Here is a 24,197-nt window from a genome sequence, read left to right on the forward strand (position 1 = left end):
ATTACCTAATAATGCTGCTTCATATTATTAGATTTTGATCTCACATGAATAAGAAATTAGAAAATGATGAGTGCAGGTATTTCTTCCATAAAATTTTAAATTCATTCTCAAAATATCACTTTCTCAAGTTGGCTATTATTTATATTTATCCAAGTATTGATCCTTACCAGGCTATTTAATGAGAATATTTTAAAAAGAAACAGAATCGAGGGAAGAAAGTATGAATATGATTCGGTTACAAAATAAAACACCAAAGAAACTATTAGATACTTTTTACAAAAGTGTAAGACATATATTTTTTGTAATCTAATTCAATATTTCTATTTATATTAAAAATATATATATCTAACTTGCCAAAATCCTTTTGATGACACTTTATTGCTCACAAAAGAAGTTTTTGTCCAACAACAAAACAAACTTTTGAAATCTTTTCCCTCTAAATAGAAGTAAAATAATAATTACCATTTGTGACAAGAATTTGCAAAATTGTAAAATGAACCATGGATACAACATGGAACTAGAGATACAACTTTCAGTACCTAGGCAATATTAACTCAATCTTCTCTACTTATTTGTCTATATTGACATGGTTTGCTTCAAATCTCCTTCACAAACCTTATAGCAATATGAGCTACAGAAGTTATTATTAATTTCCATTGCAATACTATGAGGTAAAATAATTGTAATTATATATCTTATTAAATAGCATTGTATATACTATGCACAATATATATTACATATGTGTAATATATGCTGCATATATACCATATAATATTGTAATAGTATAAGATACAGTAATTATAATTATATATTATATTAATATAGTAATGTATATGCTATGTAAAATATACATTACATATGACATATATAATGTATGCTGAATATCCAGACACTATATCATAATACTACAATATATAATAATTATAATTATATTCTATTAATATAGCATTTTATATATTATATGTTACATATGATATATGTAATATATACTGTATATACTATATATATAGTATTGTGATACAATAATAGTTATTATGATTATATATTATATTAACATGATATTATATAAACCATACATTATATATTGCTATATATACATATATACACACATACATACATACATATACATATACATGTATATGTATGTATGTATGTGTGTATATATGTATATATATGCAATGTATATCAGGGCAAAGGATTTTATGGTCCTAGTTTTAGATCTGAAAAGGACCTTAGAGATCATTATCAGAGATCTTAAGTGACTTGCTTACTTTCCCAGGAAGTAGTTTATGAGGCAGAATCTGATCTCAGGATCTTCATGTCTCCAAATATGGCACTCTTCTCATAAAGCTCAATAGCCACCATTCAAGAAACATTTGTTTCATTTGTGCCACCAATGTCCTTAGCAAAAACACAATGTTAGAAATAGAGCCATAGACCCTGAGTTCAGATTCTAACTTTTCCACATATTACCCATAGAACTTTGGGCAAGTCACTAAACGTATTCTAGTTTCCCATTTTTTCATCTACCAAATAAGCATTTTGGATTTCAAGACCTCTAAAATCCCTTTAAGCTTTAAATCATTGACTAAAAATTTATCTTTAGCAGCTTTTCCTTTCGTTTGTTCCCTTGTATTCCTGTGGTACTTTAATCCCTCCTCTCGCATTATTATAATTAAACCTGCTGCAAAATTATCTAACTTTTGCCCCCCACCCTATCCTCACACTTTTGAAATTCATGTTCCTTTAGGTGACTTTAAGTAGATTTAGTTAAATTTATACTTTAGTTTGAATTATTACCAGCTTTACCCTTCCCAGGAGAAGCTTGTTAACCCAAATGAATTTCTAACTAGAAGAATAAATGAGAGGAGAGACTTTTGCATGAGAAGACCCTTTAAGTGTTCCCTTCTTAAGGCTGCTACCAGTGCCTCTCCCCATACCCATGACCTAGCATTCCAAAAGAGTAGGGGTCAGTAACTTGGCACCCTCACTTTAGAAAGGCTGATGACCTTCCCTTTAGAGTCAGAAAGGTCTCACCCACACAACTGTTCATTTCCAAACTCTGGTCATGATTGGGCTGCCCTCACCCCCTCCTGTCAACCCGTGGAATAGATTCCAGCCTGTTTGTCTAAAAGTAATCAGTCAGCAGCAAGTCAGTTTTCAAGCCACTCATTCTTGCATCTAGGCTTTTTTTCTTCCCTTATACCCAGAAGGGGATGAAAAACAAGAAATGGGAGAAAACCTTATGTATTCCTTTTTACAATGAGAATTTTAATGTGCTCAGTATTTGTCACAGCTTTTACCTTAAATGGTATGTTCACTGTTCTAACATCCAGAAGATATACAGTAATCCAGTTTCTCTACTCCCTTATAAAGGGAGGTCCTGAATTTGGTACTTTGCTTGATATCTTGGCTTCATAGTAGACTGTTTTTTAAAAAAAATACACAAAACTCACATGCACACACATACACATGTATGTGCACCCCCCTACACACACATACACACACAATTCCAATAATTCTCTTCCAAAATAATGTGTTCAGATACATACTTTAATATAATTTCTGTGGCATTTTTGTAGTAACAAAATATAGATGGATAATTACAGATACCAATGCATAGATACTATTTAATACAATAACAAAAGCAAGTCTTTATGGTGGCACTGTGATAATTATTTACAGTAAGATTTTAAAGAAAAAATAATTGACTAGTATTGTGAAGTCTTGCAGAAAATTAAAATGACCTTGAATTAAAACAAACAAACAACGTCTGTAGTGTTGTATCATTTCCAACTCACTGACAACAACAAAAAAATTTTTCCGTGCACATACATGGACTGAATGAATACTTTACCTTGTTTTCTCAAGGAATTTAGAATTCTTCTTGAATATTAATAAACTTTCATACAGCCTTGCACAAATTCATAAATTCTGACCTCTTAACATCATTCCAAATCTTTGTCCAGACAGAAGATATTGTATACAAGCAGACTGCTGATATAGCCACTATTTTTTTTGGAGTCACTACAAAAAGTTTACATCAATCTCCTTCATTATTTGTAAAAAAACCAAATCAAAACAAAATAAAACAAAACAAACAAAACAAAACAAAAAACCCCAAGAACCATACTGAACTGCTGAAACTAAGTCTTTAGGAATATAGAACACTTGGAAAGAAATGGTCCAAGCATGGAAACATGAGTTCTGTCCTATATTGATTCTGTTTAAATCTCAGATTATTCCTAAACATCTAACTGAAGTTGTATTAATGAACAAATCATGATCTACACTGTCCAAAATAAGGATGAAACAAAGAAGGGGTTCTTAGCTTGGGGCACAGAAGCTGAATTTTCTAAAAAACAATCTGCTAGCTAAAATTTCAACATAATTTTTAAAATAATCCTATGTATTTTATTTTGTATACTTAAAAACATTATTCAGAGAAGGCTTCATAGGCATCACCAAATTGCCAAAAAAATTTTAAGAAGTCCAGAATTTAACCAATTAAAATGCAGAGGCATAATGAATTTATAGCATTATTAACCTGATACAGAGGAAATGTCTACAATGGTTCAATTTTTTTTTCTCAATAAGAGGGTAGCAATGCTTCCATTGTATAGCTAATTTCATTTGTCTTGTCATATGATTTCAAATTTGCTTTATAAATCTGGGAGATCCACATACACAATGGGGAGGAGGGAGGAGCCAAACCTAACTCCTCATTTTTTCTGATCTTACAGTTTAAAATGCCCTCAGCATTTAAAATGTGAAGATGAAATGGTTGTACAATTCCTCCAATTAGATTCTTTACTATTCAGTATGCAAGGAGAGACTCCAAAAGACAGATTCATGGAGATGACCCACAGAAATTCTTTGTAATGTTATTTAAAACCCAAAAGGCAGCATATCAATTTACACAGGAAGAGACTCTGACAGAGGGCAACTTAGAAGGGCGAGTGTCCAAGATGTAGGAGTTAGAAGACACTATATTATAAATAAAAACCATAACCTCCCTCTCCTCATCTATATACCTTAGGTCAAGAATTCCAACCTAGGCAATTAGTAGTGAGAAGCCAAAGCAAGAGAGACCTTCACACCCTTGACCCAAGCACAGCTAAGGGGGAAAATGACAACATTAATCCTTTTGATTTAAAGGAGAGATTTCCTGTATTTCATTATTAAAATCATGGGAATGTAAAGCTAGATTTAAATTATTAAAAATAAGCATTCTCTCTCTCCTAGAATTAAAATATTTCATTTTCTAGTGACAATCAAAATATGAGTACCACATATTTAGGAAGTCTCCTGGACACTGTCACATTTCAGTCTCTTTGACTGTAGATTTTAGTACTTGAATGAAAGTTAAAATAATTACAAATGCATTCTCTATAGAGAACCACTAATAACCCTATAAAATGAAAAAAATCCTTTAAATTAAATATATATATACATATATATATATATATATATATATGTGTGTGTGTGTGTGTGTGTGTGTGTGTGTGTGTGTGTGTGTGTGACATTGCTAGTTGTCCGAGAAGCAGACTCACAAAGGACTTTAGGTCATGGAATTAAAAAAAAATTTTTTTTTTGGTCTAGACTTATAGCTTTATTAGGATAGGAACTCCACTGCAGATGTGAGATTGTTTGTAATTTAGAGTCTTAGAAAATTATGTAAGGCACTGAAAGATTATATGACTTGTCTGTGGTGAATAACAGAAGCAGGACTTGAACCCAGATTGCCTCACACTCAAAGCAGTCCTAATGATTTACTAAACCAGCCTGTTTTTTAAGATCCCATGCTAGTACTGATGAATAAGAACAAAGTAAAAGAATGAAAGCTATTCTACTCTTATGGGTAACTCAGACTTTTGATGTTGTCTTTGAGTGACCTTTTGCACTTAAGGTCTTCATACCTTCCAAATCTCTAAGAATAACAGCAGTCATAAGTACTAGATTATCAACACAGGTGTAACATATGTTTAGAGAACTTTTCTGATAAATTAAGTTAAAAATGTTTAGTTATCGGGGCCCAGTCCTTAAATAGATCATTTTGTGTTTAAAAAAGTCTTGGAATTTGAGCTAAATATGTTGTATACATTGCAAACATTTTGTACAACTGGATAACCAGATGGAGGGTGCAGTTGTATAGGCTGAATAATTCAAAAGGCTATGTATATACAGTATAGATATATAACATGTATACATATTATATATGTCACACATATATAATATATATAAATATAGTCTTACCATGAGCACATTCAAAGGTTCAGTGCACCTTCCTCTTCTATTATATACACATTATACAAGCCACAAAATGATAGTCCTTCCATACAGCTAAGAACAGAAAGTATACTAGGGGAAAAAAAATGCATTTTGACATAAAGGCTCCATCAAACCATATGTGCAGACACTTGAGATGATGACAGTGTTAAGCTTCCTAGGGTCCTAGAGTCAAAGAAATTCTGTTGACCCCCACTGCTCAACAAGTGCACTCCTTCCACAGGGGGCAACATCTGTCGATCGGTCATGGTCCCACTTGGGGAGGATCCCAAGAAATTTCCCTGGGAAGAAACAATTTTCTCAGGACTGGCAGCCAGTTTGGGAGATGTGGAGAAGTTATATCCATACAAGGCACAGGGGCTATGTAACCTGAAAGTGTTGTAAGAGCCCTGGTGGGTCTGGTTGGTGGCGAAGGCATTGCCAGATGGTGAGGGCATGATGTACTGCAGCTGGGGAGACATCCCTGAAATCTGCATAGATAGGCTGGTCTGTGGACAGCTGAATGTGTCTCCATCATTGCCAGCCATTGACATGTTCACAGTCGTACTGCTGGTAACTCCAACGTAAGAGGGGGTCCTTGGTGGGGCAAAGGTCTCACTGGTTTGGTTAGTGAGCCTGTTGTAGGTTTCAGCCAGGGAGGTGCTGTACCGGTTGAGGGTAAGGCCTGAACGGGCACAGGTGGAATAATCAGCAGGTGCCAGGCTGCATAGCTGGCTTGTGTTTGGCCCAAGGTGGAAGGCAGGAGAAGAACAAGGGGAACCAGATAAAAGATGAGGGTGAGTGGTAGGAACTCCATTTCCAGAACCTTGAAGTAAGGTAGATGAGCCTGTGTTTCCTACAAAAGATTAATAAAACATAAAGAGCCAATAACACTCAGCTGTTTTGATTCAATTTGATTTTGAAATATAGGATTTAAAGACATTTCAGGATATTAATCAGAAGAGAGATTGCTGCATTCAGATCCCTCTCTTAAAAATGGTAATGGTTTTAAAGTTGTTTCTCAACTGGTCTTTGTGAATATTACAAATTCTGAATTTATCAAGGTTTGTATCAAAACTAAACTTAATTTCCTACTTTACCTTGATCTGAAATTGTGCCCACCCTTTATTCTCTTCCCACTGCCACATTACTCCCTATTAGTTTTCTTTGAACCTATATTGTCTCCCCATGAGACACCTGTAGCATATGCATGGTATGTATGTGTGTGCCCCCACAGAGAGGCATTCATAAGTTTGAGAAAACAATAGATACATCAAGGAATGATAGATAAAGGAAGAAATGAGACAGTGTGAAAGGTGAAGAAGGTAAAGCTTTTTTTTTCTATGCAATATCACTAATCTGATAACATCTAAGACTGAATTTGTCTAAAAAGTTTGTTGTTGGGTTTTTTACCCACTCTCCCCTCTTCAATTTAATTTTCTAAGATTGCAAGTTGCCACTGAATTACTGATCTGTATAGATGGAAGGATCTTCATGTTAGGAGTTTTCCTCACTAATGAAATCATAAAGTGTTAATTGAAAAGCAAATCTTATGTTTCTCTACTATCCCCTGCTCTAAAGTCTCAAATAGAATAGAGCTGACCTTTTATCCTCAACAGTTATGAGCACAGAGAACAATTTCTGGGAATTCTATACAAGCTGGAAAAGTTTTGAGTGTAGGCTTAGTAAAGTCTGAGGTATACCCTGGCTTAGTGTATGTAGATAATGACTTTCTTTGGCCACAGAAACTCATGAAAACATCCACTACTGGAAGGAAAGTGGAGAGGGGTGAGGTGCTTCCAACAGAAGTATAACTTACTCTAATAAAATCATAAATCTTTTCAAGCACCTAGGAATAATCCCTCTGCCATCACTTGGAAATAGATGGATTCTGATGGATGTGAAAGTCAGGGGATTAGGCTCGAATTATCAGGGGAGATGAAATCACTTTCTTTTTCTTTTGGTGGCAACAGTCTTAAGAATTAGGTCAAAAAAGTGACAAAAATGGTTTCAAAGAAAACTTGGAAAGACCTCTATGAATTAATGCACAATGAAATGAGCATAACCAGGAGAAGAATCAATACAATAATAGCAACACTATAAAAATAGGCATTTTTGAAAAGACATAAGAATTCTCATTACAACGACCAATCCTCATTCATATAATATATGCTGACCACCTTCTGTCAGAAAAGTGAAAGACTCAAAGTACAAAAGAATACATATTTTTGAACATTGTCAATGAGGGATTTTGTTTTGATAGACTATTGATATCAGTTATGAAAGTTTTTCTTTTTCTCTTTATCAAATGAGATAGGAAAAGAAAATAATCTTTAGTTAAATGGAAAAAAAATCAGCCCTGATTTGACATCAGAACCAAATAGCATATCTGACTCATGTGACTTTACAGGACTTTCATTTACCTTGTTTGGGTATTCCAGGAATATCTTCAAATGTGAGAGTCCTCAGGGAAGGTCTCCAGAATGCATATGACTCTACCAAAGCTTCCAAACCCATTCTAAATGTTAAAAAAAAAAAAAAGTCCAATCAACTTGAGTTTGCTTCACACTTTTTAGCACAGTTTATTAAAATATATTTTAAAAAAACTATTTGATTAAATTACTGCTGATGACAGATTCCAATCTCGTGAGAGTCACCTATCTTTAAAAGTTAGGAGCTTGCTAAAAGCAGAGGAGAAATATCAAGACCCTGATACAATTTTGTAAGGAAGCAAGAAGAATTACTAATAGTTCATATTTACATAATACAACTATGTCCAGTATGTGCCATACTACAATATACATTATAGTTATTATTTCATTTGATTCTTACAGCAACCCTAGTGGTAGATACTTCTCCTTCTACAACTGGGGAAACTGAGGAAAACTAACAACTTTTTTCCAGGGTTACACAACTAATAAATGCCTGAGCCTGGATTATTATTAACTTATTAGCTATATAATCATAATATTTATCACATCTACATTTCAGGGTTATCTGGAGGTTTAAACATGACAATGTATATAAAACAATTTGAAAATATCAAAGGTGTTCTAGATGGGTTTAATACTGCAAAGAAACATTAACTTTACAAATAGAAACAATCTGTAAATAGATTTTAGAGGACTCGTTTATTTGGATGAGGGAAAAAATGCAGTTTTATTTTCACTAGATTTTGGCTTCCTTTTTAGTCCTTTGTATTTTATTTTATACATTTAGGACATTTTTTTCTGAAAAAGTGTCCTTAGGCTTCAGCACATTTCCAAGAGGAACTATTATACACACAAAAAGATTAAGATCCCCTTTTACTAGGAGAGGATGGTAAGGGTTAGAGTGGAAGGAGGAGAAGGCTCCAGAGGATCATGTAAGAAGTCTGCTTAAATGATTGTAAGCAGATACTAAATGGCCTCTTTAGGGGTATGTTATGAAAGGGGAGGGACATTTCTTTCCTGAATGGTACAGACTACATGACTGTTGAGGTCGCTGCTGACTGAGATGCTGCAATTTGTAGGATTTGTAGTCAGGCTAGTGGAAAACTACAAAATAGATATGTTAGTAATGTTTGTTCTAGATGCAAAATAACTGGAATACCTAGGATGAGATTATATAGTATAATGCTATAGAACACTGAATTAGAAATCAGAAATCTGAATCAATTTATAGTGACATTTTTCAGATGCCATAGGCATCAGTTTAATTTGCTGAGAAGTTAGCCAGGCTGGGCTAGAGGAAAGGTTCTTAACTTTTTTGTACTGTAGCCCCCTTTGGAATAGTCTGGTAAAGGGATAGACTCCTCACAACAACACATTTTAAATGCCTACTATTAAATACATTAGATTAAAAAAGAAACCAATTATATTGAAATTCAATTTCCAAGTTTAGCAGACTTTAGATCAAGACTTCCTGGGCAAGACAAGTTCTGAAGATCCCTGAAATTTTAAAATTTTGTCTGCACTTAGTAGTGGCATAGTATATTAATTTCTGAGTTCAAATCTGGTCTTAGACTCTTACTAGTTTTGTGACTCTGGGAAATTTATTTAGTCCTGTTTGCCTCAGTTTCCTCATCTGTAAAATGAGCTAGAAAGGACATGCAAAACAACTCCTGTATAATTTGCTAAGAAAACCCCACAAGAAGTCACAAGGAATCAGTCATTACTGAAGAACTACAGCAATAATTTTTACATAGTGTTTTCCAGTTCAAACGTTTGGTTCATTTAAACCTCAGGAGAGCTTTTGAGAAAGGTAGGGGATATAATTGCTCAGGATTTACTGATAAGGAAACAGAAGCTCCAAGGCTAAATGACTTCCCTAAGAAAACATAAATGGTAATTGCCAGAATGTGAATTTGAAATCAACTTTTCTGATGTTGGCCAGTTCCCTCTTCCTTAGGCAAAGCAGGTAACCTTTTTCCCACTTCCCAATGTCCCAGAAACTCACCATATTAATGTAGAACTTTGTAAAAGCACAGCCCTATCCACTGAAGTAGCCCACTAAAACTTGGAACTCCTGAATTCAAGAGATCCATCAATCTCAGCTTTTCCCAATAGAAAGGATTACAAGTTCTCTTTACAACTCCCTGAGTAAAGCATGTATCAATGACAAAATTGTGAATCAGAACCATCCAGCAGTGATGTGGATGTGAGATCACATTTCTTTACTACAAAGTTTGAAAGATGTAGTCACAAAACTTTCTTTCTCCATATTGTCTGTAATGAATATATTTGAATTTAATATTAATTCTAAATTTGTGTGCATTTTTAGATTGTAATATAAAATGTTTTAAAAAACTACTTTGAATCTTTAAATTTGCTTCTAAATAGCTTTTAAAAACTGCTTTGTATTTCCATTTTGATGGTTTTAGGAATTATAATGTTTTAAGACCTGGTAGTTCTTTTTTCCTCTCCTTCCTTATCTCTGCCTACTGATTTTCCTGACTTACAGTTTCAATTAAAATCCCATTTTCTATAGGAAGACTTTCCCAACTCCTTTTAATTCTAGTTCCTTTCCTACCTTAATTATTTTCTACTTATCTTCCATATAGTTTATAATATTTGTTTACATCTTGACTCCCCCATTAAACTGTAAATTCCTTAAGAAATCTGTATTTTGCCTCTTTTTGTATCTTCAATGCTTAGCATGATAACGAATATAATAAGCATTAAATAAATGTTTATTAGCTTCCTGAATGCAGACTGCTTTCATTTTTGTCTTTCTTATCTTAGTTCATAATAGGATATCTGGAATACAATGGACATTAAATAAATATGTATTGAGCTAAAGATGTCCTGGCCCCCTTTAATGTTTAATGTTTGTGCCTTCCAGCTAAAACTAGCTAGCTTCAACTTATCCTATAGATATCTTATATAATTGTTTACATATTAGACTGGGAAAAGGAAAAGGATCTGTTTTTTTGTCTCTCTATTTGTCCAATGCTTAGCACAATGTTTGGCACATAGAAGGTGCCAAATATTCATTGGCTTGGCTTGGTTTGATAATTTCATGTGATATATTCTTCAGATAAATTAGGTAACCTAAATTTATTGAATGAGTATTGTTCTAGAGCTGTTTTTTTCTTAAATATAGGATATTAGATGGAATGTGACTACATATTTAACAAAAAATAAAAATCTTAACATTAATTGATTTTATAGAGAGCTTTATAGTTTACAAATCACTTTTTATGCATTATCTCATTGGACATTTAGAATTTAAAATTTATACCTTGACCAATTCAAAAAAAACACAAATTCATAAAACTAAGCTTAAGACACAATGAGACAAAGATTCTTAACCTAGGGTCTAAGAACTTTTTTTAAAATGTTGTTAACTGTAATTCAGCAAATTGATTTTCTTGGTAAATCTATATATTTTGTTTTGTAGTACAGAGGTTTCACAAGACTGTTAAAGCAGTCCACACCATAAACATCACTTAGTATTTCCTGATGTTAACAGCAATGAGAGAAGAGAAGCATTTGTGAAGAGTGAATTAGAATGAGCTCTGTATTGTGAATCAGAAAACCTGAGTTCAAATCACAGGTTTACTACTTATCTGCATAATCTTAGACTAATCTTTTCATCTGTTCAAGACTCAGTTTCTTCATTTGGTTAAAGGATTATTGGATTAAATGATCGCTAAACTCCCTTCCTGTAAATCTATGATTCCAAGATTTTATTTTTACTGCAAGTCTATTACGCTCCCATTGCAAACTCACAAACAAAATCACTTGGGGACAAGCTAACATCATCATCATCAACAACAACAACAATAACAACAAAAAAGTTAGGTTTGAAGGAAACACATGAAAAGCTTATAAATATATGAATGATCAGATGTGAAGCCATCAATGTTTTTTCTGAGATGGTTGTTTTCAGGCTCCAGAAAGTATCTGAGATATTTTGCAGGAAACCATTATAAAATGTTTATTAGCTGAACCTGGACATTAAAAAACAAAACAAAACACCAAGCCTTCATTTTCTGCAGTAATAGAGACTTTTCTTTTCTAGTTAAAGGGAAGATAAAAGGCACCTCCTGGAGGAGAACAGCCAAGGCGATAATTTATACAAGATGCCTTCGAACAATTTCCACATTTTATCACCACCCTAATTTACACTATCAAATAGCCACGTTTATTTAGTAAAATGGTTATGTTTTTCTTGAAGTATTTAAAGAGGAGAAATTTTTGTACCTTCCTGAGTAAAAGATTTTATAGGGTCAAACCTGAGGCCTTGCTGAAGAATGAAACTATTCTCAGCACATAAATTCTCTTTCACTCTGCAAATGTCCTGCAGTAGAGCTTTTGAGGGCTGAAGCTACTGATTTCTATAAAACAGCCTGTGGGATTGTAAAGTGGTTGGAAAGGAGGATTTTTAGTTAAAGAGAATTATTTTATATAGTTTAAACAATTAGAGACTTTTGTTTACATGCTGTCTTGTCCAACAAGTTCATTATATATAAGAAAAAGACAGTAAAATTAGAATTTTTTAAATAGTGGGTCAAATCAATTGCAGTGTATAACAGACAGTCACGACATGAATCAAATGTTTTATTATGACTTTTTTCAGTTTTCATATCTAATAAAATGGTCCTATCTCTTGGCTCACCCCAAAGGAGATTTATATTTAACCTAGAAGTAAGATCTAAAATATTTTATATTAACTCTTCTGTATATGCTATTACTTACTTCTCTGTGTGCCTCCCCTGTTTTCCCTCCCCCTCCCATGTAAGTTCCTTGAAGGTAGGGTCTTTGAAGGGTTTGGGGGTTTTTTGGGGGGTAGGAGATTTATTGTTTCCAGGACCTAACATAGTATCTGATACATAAAAGTAACTTAATAAATTCTTGTTAAAATGAATTGTGCAAATAATAGACAAATGATATTAAGTAGTAAAATAGTGCTCTCTTTTCTGTAATAATACAGTTTTTGTTAGTCAAAGTAAAATATGTTTTAAATTCAGGTAGCACAGAAAGTTTAGTTTTCATAATATTTAGCTTTTCAAAGAGAACATCTAATTTGTGTGGTATTTTTTAAAGTAAACATAACATACTAATTATACCAGTCATTAATCCACATGATAGCTCAATATTTTCACATCATACTAATAACTTTAAAGTTTAGTTCATTTAATTTGTGGGCTTAGATGTAGAAATTCTAATCACAAATATCTTGAAATAATTAAGAAGTTAACTAATACAACTATGACATTTTTACCTATATTACCTATATTCTCAGTGAACCCAAGGAAAGAGGGAGAAAACAAGTTTAAAAAAAAAGAGGAAAAAATTTTAATCAAACTCTTATAGAAATCAAACTAAACATTAAATAAAACATCTGATTTGAATGGGTTTTTTTTGCTAATTTTAAAAAACTTTTCACTAAAAATAATTTTTCATCTCTAGGATAAAATGTAAATTATTTTGGCATTTAAAGCCTCCCACAATCTAGGTCCCATAGACCTTTATAGACTGATTCATATTGCTCTGTTTCACTCATTCTGTATTCCAATAAAACTGGACTATTTCCTGTTCTTTACATGTCCAAACTCAGTCTTCCATCTCCCATTTCCTTTTTTTTTTTTTTTTTTTTTGGTAACAGTTGGCCATCATGTCTTTCCTTACTTCTGCATCTTGCAATTCTCAACTTGTTTTAAGGCTCAGTTTAGGGACCATATCCTTCCTTCTCTGAACTCTGATTTCTCCAGTCTCAAATTATAGCATGTTGATTTGTTTAAATATCTTATTCCAGCCTCTTTCCTCTCAACTTTCATTCCAATTCCCTAAGGGCTAGAATTGTTTCTCCTTTTGTCTTTATATTCTCATTACCTTTGATATGGTAAGCACTTAGTAAATGTTTGCTGAATTGAAGAGTCTTAAATGATAAACTTTGGCTGACATACAGGCACATAGGCTGAGTGTCTTCTCAAATAATGTCTTATATATATTCATATCAATCATTACCACAAGCTCTCCCATTTTGAAATGATTAATGCTTTTGTTGTTGTATGAGTAATCTTTGCAAATCTTTTAACATAATCAGGTGAAATGACTGATCTAAGGTGATACAGGTACTAAGTGGTAGAACTGCATTTCAAACTCAGGTCTTCTGACCCCCCAATGCAGTATTCATTCTACTTCATTTAAAACTATATTTATCAATATTTTTTAACAGTCACTTCTAAAATCCAACTCCAAAAACAAACCACAAGCAATGCAAGCCTCATAGACTCAATATTGATTAGAAAAAATTTCTGAAAAAACAAATGTTAAAAATGATTGACCACTTTACAAACAGGAAAGACCATATGATTACCTTAAACATTTCTATTAGGTAGCCCACTCTCTGAGGCAACTAGGTGGATGGAACTCTGGGCCTGGTGAAGCCCTGAGTTCAAATTCAGCCTCAGACACTTACAAGTTGCATAACCCTGGGAAAGCCACTTCACCCTATTTGTCTCAGTTACCTCATTTGTAAAATGAGCTGGAGGAGATGGCAAACCACTCAAGTATCTCCACCAAGAAAGCCCAGATGGAATCATGAAAAATCAGACATGATTGAACAACAATAAAACCCATCTTTTACCTTTCATCTCCTGTACTTTCTACTTTCCTAATACCTCTTATACAATTCTCCTTCTCTCCACTCCCAAAGCCACTATCTTAATTCCATACTTCATCACCTCTCAAGCAGACTACTGCAATGACTTCCTAACTTATCTCTCATCCAAGCCTCTCACCCAATTCAATCCATTATCCAAACATTTACCTAAACTGTGAGTCCACTCAATAAATTCCAGTATTTATCACATTGCCTCTCAAATAAAATATGTCCTCTAAATGGTTTTTAAAGTCCTTCACAACTGGATGCCAACCTGTCTTTCCAATCTCGTGTATGATTCTCCTTCTAGCAACTCCATAGTCCAAGCAAACTTGTCTTCCTGCTTCTGCCCATATACAGCATCACCTAGTGTCGTGCATTAATAGAATACTCTCTTTCCTTAATCTTCTTCCCTCCACTTTCTAGAATAGCTTTCAGACTAAACCAAAGTGCTACCTTCTTTTATAAGAAGTCTTAACTGAGCCCCCACTCACTCACTTCCAGATAATTGATATTGCCAGCAATATTTGCCCATCTTGCTCACTCCTTTCACAAACTACAATGTATTTGTCTTATGTGTTGTGAACATCCATTTATACGCACATATCGTCTCTCTACAAGGAAGATAAGCTCTTGAGAAGAGGTAATATTTCATTTTGTCTTTGTATCTTGATAGCATCCAGCACAGTGTATAGCAGAGGATGCTTAATAAATGCTTATGAATTTATTAAAATATAGATCAATTTATAATTAACTTTTCAGGAAAATGTGGACTTCATAAAACAAGATAAAACAGAACTCACTGAAAATTCAACCAGGATTACAGAATTTCCTAATGCAAGATTGTTTGTTTTCCTATAAAACAAGAACATAAAATTCACCTACAAAGGGCAAATTCTGATAAAATAAGGAATTTCAAGAGTAATTTTCATTGTGATTCTTCTACCTCACAAAACATGTAATTACGACACAGATTACTAGGAATCACAACACATTGTTTATAAGGATTACTGCTTTCCTCCCTCACTGAAATGAATGGTTTATGAATCTTGTTCATATGTCCTATGAAAACCAATCTTTTGTGAGGAAATGAAGTTGCTATAAGAATTTTGTAAAATAAAAATAAAGTCATAAAATGTTTGTTTCATGGCAGAGGTGGGGGTGTGGGTGAGAGAAATCACATTCAAGTTCTAAAGACAAAATGAGATTCTAGGTGAAACTCTGGACTGAGATTTGGAATATTGGGATTAAACTAGTACCTGTACTCTAGATTATGTACCCTATTAACCATTGTCATAATTATTATGATTGTTTAGATATTTATTATATAACCACTACTATACTGGAATAGAACTATAATCACAGAGAGGAACTATCTACACATACACACACACACACACACACACACACACACACACAAACACACACACACATACACATACACACACACAAACACACACAACAAATAACTGGTTTGCAAACCAGATTAATGAAGAAAGGCAACAAAGCAGCAGAAATTATTGGTAGAAATAATCCCAAATTCAAAAACACATATTAATTAAACAAGTGAGTAATTTTGGTAAAGGAAATAAAACAATGTTAATAGTTTGAGGTCAGGCTGTTATAATGGTTTTTTTTCCTGAGTTTAGCTGAATTATGAATATCAAATAAATATCAAATAACATTTTTCTTTTGTAAAGCATCTGTTTTGTTTATTTGGTTTTTTTTTTTTTTTGATTAGTTGTGTCTGACTCTTTCTGACTCCCCATGTGGCATTTTCTTGGCAAAAATTTTAGAGTGATTTGTCATTTTCCTTCTACAGCTCATTTTCCAGATGAGGAAACTGAGGCAAACAGAATTAAGTGATTTTTCCTAGGGTCACACTGCTAGAACATGTATGAGGCTGAATTTGAATTCAGAAAGTTGATCTTTACTGTTCTAGACGCAGTACTCTATCCAGTGTGGTACCAGTTGTATGATCATAATACCTATAAAATTTTCAAAGTTACTGGACATGATATTTCTAAAATAAATCTTTTTCAGAGTAACAGAAATATGAATGAAATGTTTTATAATTCAAAATATGGAGTATAAAATAGCCAATAAATAAGATCTATGACTATTTCTATCACTATTAAACATGTATCAAAACCTTACCGGTTACGACCAGAGTCTCGAAATCCTTTGGCAAAGGGGTTTCTGTCAATTTTCAGTCGTGTAATCTAGGAGAAAATAAGGTCATATTGATGAAGGTATAAATTATGAGCAAATGTATCTTTATACCCTAGAATATTATAAAGGAAAAATGTTCACAGAATGAACAATAAGAAGAATAAGAATATCATTTATTTCAAAGTACTGTACAAATATTATTTTATTCTTAATGATAACTCTTGGGAGAGATGCTGTCATTATTTCCATTTCATAGATAAGAAAACTGAGGCAGACAAAACTAAGTATTTTTCCCAGGGTAAAGCATCTGGTAAATGTCTGAAGCAAGATTTGAACTAAGAATTCATGATAAGATGAATTTTTATTCACTGTAGAGCTTATCTCTGATACTTGTAACACTATAAATAATTTGATAAATCTATTCAGGTTCATTTTTTTTAATTCTTTCAGGCAGAATCATATCTATCACTGCAAAAGGATATATATATATATATATATATATATATATATATATATATATATATATATATATATATATATATATTCTTCATATAAACCCTTTTAAGAAGCTGATTCAATAACTCTTCTTGACCCTTGTTCTAATTTTTAATAATCATTATTGTACTGAAACTCTTCCTTAGATCAATCTTCATGAGGCAGTGAGAAAAAAGGACTTAGATTCTAATCTCACCTCTGCTACTTACTACCTGTGTGACTTAGCCATTTCTGCTCAATTTCCACAACTATCAAAATGAGAGGATTAGATTAGATGATCTCTAAAGTCTCCTCTAGGTCTATATCTATGAGCCAGTAGTTTAAGTGTTCTTAAGTTGCAGTATCAGATTTTTTTTTCTAAAAATATATTTTGATGAATGTATTTCTTTTTCCGAGGAAATTGGGGTTAAGGGACTTTCCTGTATTCACAGGGCTAATAAGTCTCTGAGGTCAAATGTGAACTCTGAGGTCCTCCTGACTCCACTGATAGTGCTCTATCCACTATGACACTCAACTGCCCCAAATACATCTCGATATAATTGATTTTCTTTACAGCTTTTGGAATCTTATGTATTTTATTTTATATGATTAGATACATTAATCTGAAGAGTCCATAGACTTCTCAGACTGATGAAGGGGTCACAAAAAAGGTTAGGAACCCTTGCTATAGCTTATAGACTTTCTTTTTTTCCCACAGTAAGGGAATCTGTATATGACTACTTTATACGCTTCAACAATATTATTAAATTATAACTTAGCCTTCTCTTATCCTGGCTGAAAAAATGCAGATTCCTATAACTTTTCCTTGTAGCTCTTATTGTTCCACCCTTTAATCATCTTTACAGGTCTCCTTTGAACCCCCATCCAAGTTCTACAGATACATTACAATTTCTATAAGTCAGAGCTGGAGACAGCAGCACTTGTACATTATGGACCATTTATGGAAACAAGGAGAGGATAACCTGCTGGTTCGGTGGTATTGAAATATCATTAACATAACAAGGTATTGTGTCTTGTGTTTCAGTGAAAATTCTCTTTGGCTCATTCACAGATTGTTGTTCTACAATATTTTATGATATCCGGCCCCCATAAATTATTTTGGGGAAATCTGGCATATTATCCATCTCTACCCACATTATACGTTATTTTTTTCTCTCTTCCAAATGATTATTTTAAATTTATCCTTGGCAAAATGTGTCTGTTTTCATGTATAATCATATCAATAATTTGGCAAGATCCTTTTCAATTTAGATTTTTTTTTAAGTCATAATGATGGGAGGGTATACAGTAGGAAGGTCATTGTTTCTGGAGTCAGATAACTTGAGTTGATGATTTCCACTGCATGGCATTGGACAAGGTGATAAACTTTCTCAGACTTCAATTTTTTCAACTATTATGAAAAATTTAGCTCTAGATAGTTCCTTTTTTGCTCTAGACTATGATCCTAAATTTCTGGTTACTGTTCAGCTGTTTCCTCTAGTTCCTTCCTTTTCTGCCTAATGAAATAATCATCCTTTGAATTCCATATTCTGGAAGGGTGATGTAAACCAGTGATGACCAACTCAAAATGGATTCTTCTAGGTAGCACATTGATGTAGAAAAACACAAATTAAGATTATATTTTCTTGTATTTTTATTTATTTTTGTTAAACATTTTCTAATTAATTTTGATCTGGTTCAATAGGCTCTGTATGAAAATCGAGAGTATACTCATTAATTGGGGAATGACTAAACAAGTTTTGATATATGATTGTGATAGAATACAGTAACATTCCACTGTGGTATGAGAAATGATGAGCAGATTGATTAAAATCAATATTTAAAATGGCATGAAATAATAAAGAGTGAAATGAGCAGAACCAAGAGAATATTGTATATAGTAACAGCAATATTGTTCAAAGAATAATTGTGAATGACTAAGCTATTCTGAGTATTATGAATAACCAAGTCAACTACAAAACGTCTATGAAGGAACAAATAGGTACTATAAATGACTCTGGAGCCTTGAGTTGGACACCTCTGATAAACTCTTAATAACCAAGGATAGGATTTATTTCTATGAAGGACAACAACAGCGAAATCATCTTAATCTTTCCAAATTTTCAGTAATGCACCACTCAGTAGGTCAGTTTCCATCATACTAAATGGATATCAACTAACTTAAACATCACTTAGGAAATTCCCTTTCTAGACTTTATTGTAGGAACAGACTCAAAAGCCTTCTCAAGGTCAAAATATACTACTATGTAGTGTTTCCCTCCGATCTACCAGGCCTGTTACTCAGCTACTAAAGGAAATTTTGTTTCCTTAAACCATGGCAAGAGTCATATTTTATCTAAACTTATACCACACATATACACTAGGAGTTTAATAAATGTTATAGGATTTGTTTCTTATAAGAACATATATAGCTACTGTTACGTTCTTCTTGTTTTTGTATTTCCAGCACATGTCTGACATATAGTAGGTGCTTAATAAATACTTATTGATTGAAATGAAGAATTTTCCTCCACTAAAGATCTACTCTGAGACAATTAGGTAGCATAGTCAATAGAACACTGAGCTTGCAATTAGCATGACTCATCTTCATGAATTTAAATCTGGCCTCAGACAATTACTAGCTCTATGAATCTGGACAAGTCACTTAACCCTGTTTACCTCAGTTTCTTCACCTATAAAATGAGCTGGAGAAGAAAATGGCAAATCACTGCACTTTTGAATATGAAGAGTTGGATATGACTCAAATGACTGAACAACAAATAACAATAAGACAAGGGTCTACCCTGAAATCTAAGTGCAGGTTCTCAAAGACTGCCAGCATAGTGTGAACCCTGGTAGGTTTCCCATAATCAAAACAATTCAAACCAATAACCATTTATTAAACACTTATTCTATACCAGCTACTGTGTTATGTGTTAGGAATAGAAAGAAAAGTCAAAAATAAATAATTAAATAAAGTGAGCATTCCAAGGCACACACTATCACTGGGAAAAAGTGCAAAGTATCATGCACAAGGCAGAGGCAGGATGAACTGGAAATAATCTGCAGATGGAAAACACTACCACTGAGCAAAACAGGGAAAGCCTTCTAGAAGATAATATTTTATCTGGAAGCTGAAGGAAATCAAAAAACCCTCAAGACAGAAATAAGGAGACAGGGAATTTTAAGCATAGAGAACAGCCAGTGAAAATCCAATTAGGAAATGAAGTGATAGCATTTGAGGAAGAGCAAGGAGACCAATGTAGTATGAATTGTAAAGTCTTCAAATGATTGAATATGTCTGTTGTTTGTGGGTCAAACAGCCTGAGTTTTGGGGGGATCATTCCCAGGTTTGCAAGGATGATCTTCTTAATAAGTGAAAGATGGATTTGTGATCTGTTTTTAGTCTACTGTCCCTCTGGCCAAAATATCTCTTTAATTTAATTTAACTTTACCATTTTTGGGGAGGGGACAAACTTCTCGAGTGAATTATTTTAGACAACTAAGTTTTCATCTTCTCATACTTTTCTGGCATGGGTATGGGGGGTAGGGAGGTGGTAAATAGGCATATTTGGTAAATAATGAAAAAAATGAACATAAAATTAGATTTAAATAATCTAATTCTTGATATTTGAAGATATATTGGATTACAAATCTTTTTTTAATTTTGCTATTATAAAATTCCTCTGCATATTTTATAAAAATATGTAGGACCATGTATAGATTTAAAATTTCTCAGTACTCTTCATTTGGGGTCAGGGAATTCTTAGTGTAAAAAATCCTTCCATCAGTGTTCATCAGCAGTAATCTATGATGTATATAAATTTTTAAAGAGTTTTAGAGTATGTGGGGAGGTTCTGATGGTGGCAGAACAATGGGCCCTGGAGTTAGAAGGACCTGAGTTCAAATGTGACCTCAGATACTAACTGTGTGACCCTGAACAAGTCACTTAACCTGATTGCCTAAAAAAGAATTGTTATGCCCATCGTCATACAGTTCATAAATGTCAGGGGCAGAATTAGAATATAGGGCTTCATGTCTCTAATTCTGGCTCCTTATCTCCTCTCTATTGCTTTCTATTTCTATATGTTATCTTACTCTTATTATTAAAATAACCCATTATTAAAAGAACAAGAGAAAGACTTTTAGTATACTATATAGCTTACTGCTGTGTAGGAGTTATGTGACAATATAAACAAAAATCTCAGAGGAGATGGCATGGTACCAATAAAAGAAATATCTATGCTGACAGTGCCAAGGATCCACCAAATTATCTCAATAACCACAAGAAAACTATGTCTAAAGAATATACTTACCACAGATACATGGAACTAAGAGTAATATGCCAACAAGAGCTTATTAGAGAAATCTTGCTTGAAGAAACACTGAAGAATTATTTCTATCAAAATATCATTATTTTAGGTTTCAGTATTTAGCATATGGTCTCAATCTTTCTTGCTCAAGCCACTCCTGGTATGGAAACATCCTCTACCAATGCAAATCAGTGTCTGTTCTACAATGTAGAATATTGGAGAGTGTCATGGGGCACTGTGACAGGTTAAGAATTTTTACCAGAGTCATTTAGCCAGCAAGTGTCACAGACAAAATAGACCCCAGGTATTCTTAGTTTTAAGCCTTTTGTTTTGTTTTGTTTTGTTTTGATTTTTTAAAAACCATTATATCCTAATGTTTTTCATTTAATATAGACTATAATAATATCTCATCATAAACTGACAAGGCTAACTTTCTCTTTTCTCCTGGGATAAGAAATATGTCATGGTAGTATATCAAAGACAGAGAGATTACCTGCTGATTCTGGTAGGCAGTGACAGTTGTAAAGACAGTTTCAGGAAATGAGAATGCTTTAACCCCTTCCCCTGATGGAATAGGCTTGACAGGAGAAAGATCATCTCCACAGTCTTTCCGAATGACATGCACTCGTGGTTGGTATTTGTGCATAGAGTGAAGGATAATCTGAAGTTAAAAAAAAGAAAAAAAATTGTCAGAGATCTCCCCTTATCATCAATTGGTCAACACTAACCTTTAAAAAAATCAAGTTATGATGTCTCTCGGTTGGAAATAAAATTTTCTATTAATGCAAGAAATATCTTCACAATTTTAAAAGTCTAGACAATGCAAGTTTCAGTATTTATGAGTCCCTCATCTATAGCCATGTGAATTGTCATTTTCATGAAAATATATTCGTAACTATGGCTCATATAAAAGAATTAACATCGAAAGGATTTGCCCCAACTATTTTATAAATCTATATCAAATGGAAACTACTCAAAATAATATGATTAAAATGTGTTTAATCCTACCACTTTTACTCAGACAATAGGTCTGATGCATTAGTAATAATTACATGCCCACTAAGTGATAAATTTCTTTGGTCTCCCTCCTATTGAGTTATTTATACTTTCAGATTGAGCATTACTTCCTACTAACCCCAATCCACTTCATTAGAATTCAGCATCATAAATTATCAATGGACTTGAGAAATCAGCTCAAGAGCCTTCATAAACTTCCTTAAGCACTGCCAATGGATATGTAACATGTAAATTTACCCTTTCTTTCCTATGGTGCTGTAGAAATTCAAAGGTCTAAGATTCTTTTTAGCAGATTTAAGGTTTTGTTTATTTTCTTTTAGTTTTATTACTGCCTTTCGTTTTTTCACCACAATCATTTCCTCATAACCTTTTTAGTTCCCTAGACCCTCTCTTATAAGAAAGAAAAACATTTAAGCAAAATTCACTGATAAAACAACTTCTCAGATACAACATTTATTTACTGTACCCTCCTCCTGTTACCCCTGCCACCTCTCTACCAAGAGAAAAGCATATTACATCATATGTACTCTGGGACCTAGATTTGTCATTGCAATTAATCTGAGTTTGGCTGCCTTTCAATGTTGAACTTAGTTTGAAGGAATCTTCTAAAATCTGATGGCTGGAGTTGGAGCTGAAATCACATTCCCAAAGATTCTTTTCTTAGCTGAGGCTGGAAAGGGCTTCTAAAAATAACAATAAATAATCTTTTTTAAAATTACACAGAAAAGTAGATATTGGGTAACAATTATCTACTAATGTTTATGTTTGCAAATTTGAAGAGTTGGAAAAGAGCTAAGGTCCGTAGGGGTTAAATCCTTGCTTAAGCTCACAGTCACTTAGTAGTAAAGAAAGAGTTGGAATTTAAGTGTTCTGGTATTTAATCCAATTCTGTTTCCATTCTGTATTATGATGAAAGTACCAGCAGTAATTATTGAGAAGGACGAGAGTTGAGCCTGCATGATTATGGATAACCCTGACTTTCAGAGAATTTCTTTGTTGTAATAAGAGGAAAAAAAAAAAAAACACCTTTCTTCTTGTTAGTTCCACTTATTGTAGTATGGTATTCTTATACTGAATACCTCTCAGTGGAAGCAATTACAACTTTAACTGGAATCTGCCCTCCCAGATAGATATTCACTTCCTAGGGCCCTAAGGAAATAAGATTCTGAGCCTTTCTCATCACATCAGGAAAATGAGATGCAGGGACATAGTTTCTTGCTTAGGATTATATTGGCAAGCACTTAGCTACAGAACATCTCTTCCATGAGCACTGATGAATTTAGGTATCCCCTGGTTTAATGGGAAACTGGCCAAGATCAGGGATGCTGTCCTTCTGATGACATAGACCAAATATTTAAAACAACCATGTATCAACCTGGTTGAAGCCAAATGATTTTTTTCTAAATATACATTGGACTCTGTGAGCTTTCCATGCATGCTACAAGTGAAGGGGGAAAAAATCGGACTTGTGAACACAACCAAATACAGTGACTTAGTTTCAGCGATGATTTTCATCTAGGTATCTTTGCTTAGCAAGCCAGTGATTCTAAGGATTCTGTCAAATCAGTGATAATTATGTTTTGAACATATTTCCCCCAACTAGCTAGTGGGCCCTTTCAAAACAATTTTTCAAGGGCATATATGTCTATCAATTAATAGACATTTTTTAAGAACACTTGGGCAGCTAGGTGTTGAAGTGAAGAAAAGGCTGAACATTGAGTCAGAAAGATCTGAGTTCCAATCCAACCTCAGATACCTACTAGTCATTGCTGAAACTAAGTCACTGTATTTAGGCATGGACAAGTCACTTAAGCCCAGTTGCCTCAGGGGAAAAAAAAAAGATCTGTTCTTTGAAGCTCCTTG

The 24,197-nt window shown here is 33.4% G+C and overlaps 1 protein-coding gene across 1 annotated transcript in view; it reads right to left on the reverse strand.

The window, feature by feature from the left end:
- Positions 1-4,501: 4,501 nt before the first annotated feature.
- The window catches only part of TBX18 (T-box transcription factor 18), a 32,047-nt gene continuing 12,351 nt past the window's right edge, over positions 4,502-24,197 (reverse strand). The window contains exons 5-8 of the mRNA XM_051997341.1: positions 21,811-21,978; positions 16,516-16,580; positions 7,692-7,786; positions 4,502-6,124 (exon numbers count right to left, since the gene is read on the reverse strand). Of these exons, the coding sequence (XP_051853301.1) occupies positions 5,400-6,124; positions 7,692-7,786; positions 16,516-16,580; positions 21,811-21,978 (1,053 nt within the window). The 3' untranslated portion in view covers positions 4,502-5,399. The remainder of the gene's footprint in view (positions 6,125-7,691; positions 7,787-16,515; positions 16,581-21,810; positions 21,979-24,197) is intronic.

This window comes from Antechinus flavipes, chromosome 4, assembly GCF_016432865.1.
Source record: "Antechinus flavipes isolate AdamAnt ecotype Samford, QLD, Australia chromosome 4, AdamAnt_v2, whole genome shotgun sequence".
Taxonomy (NCBI): domain Eukaryota; kingdom Metazoa; phylum Chordata; class Mammalia; order Dasyuromorphia; family Dasyuridae; genus Antechinus; species Antechinus flavipes.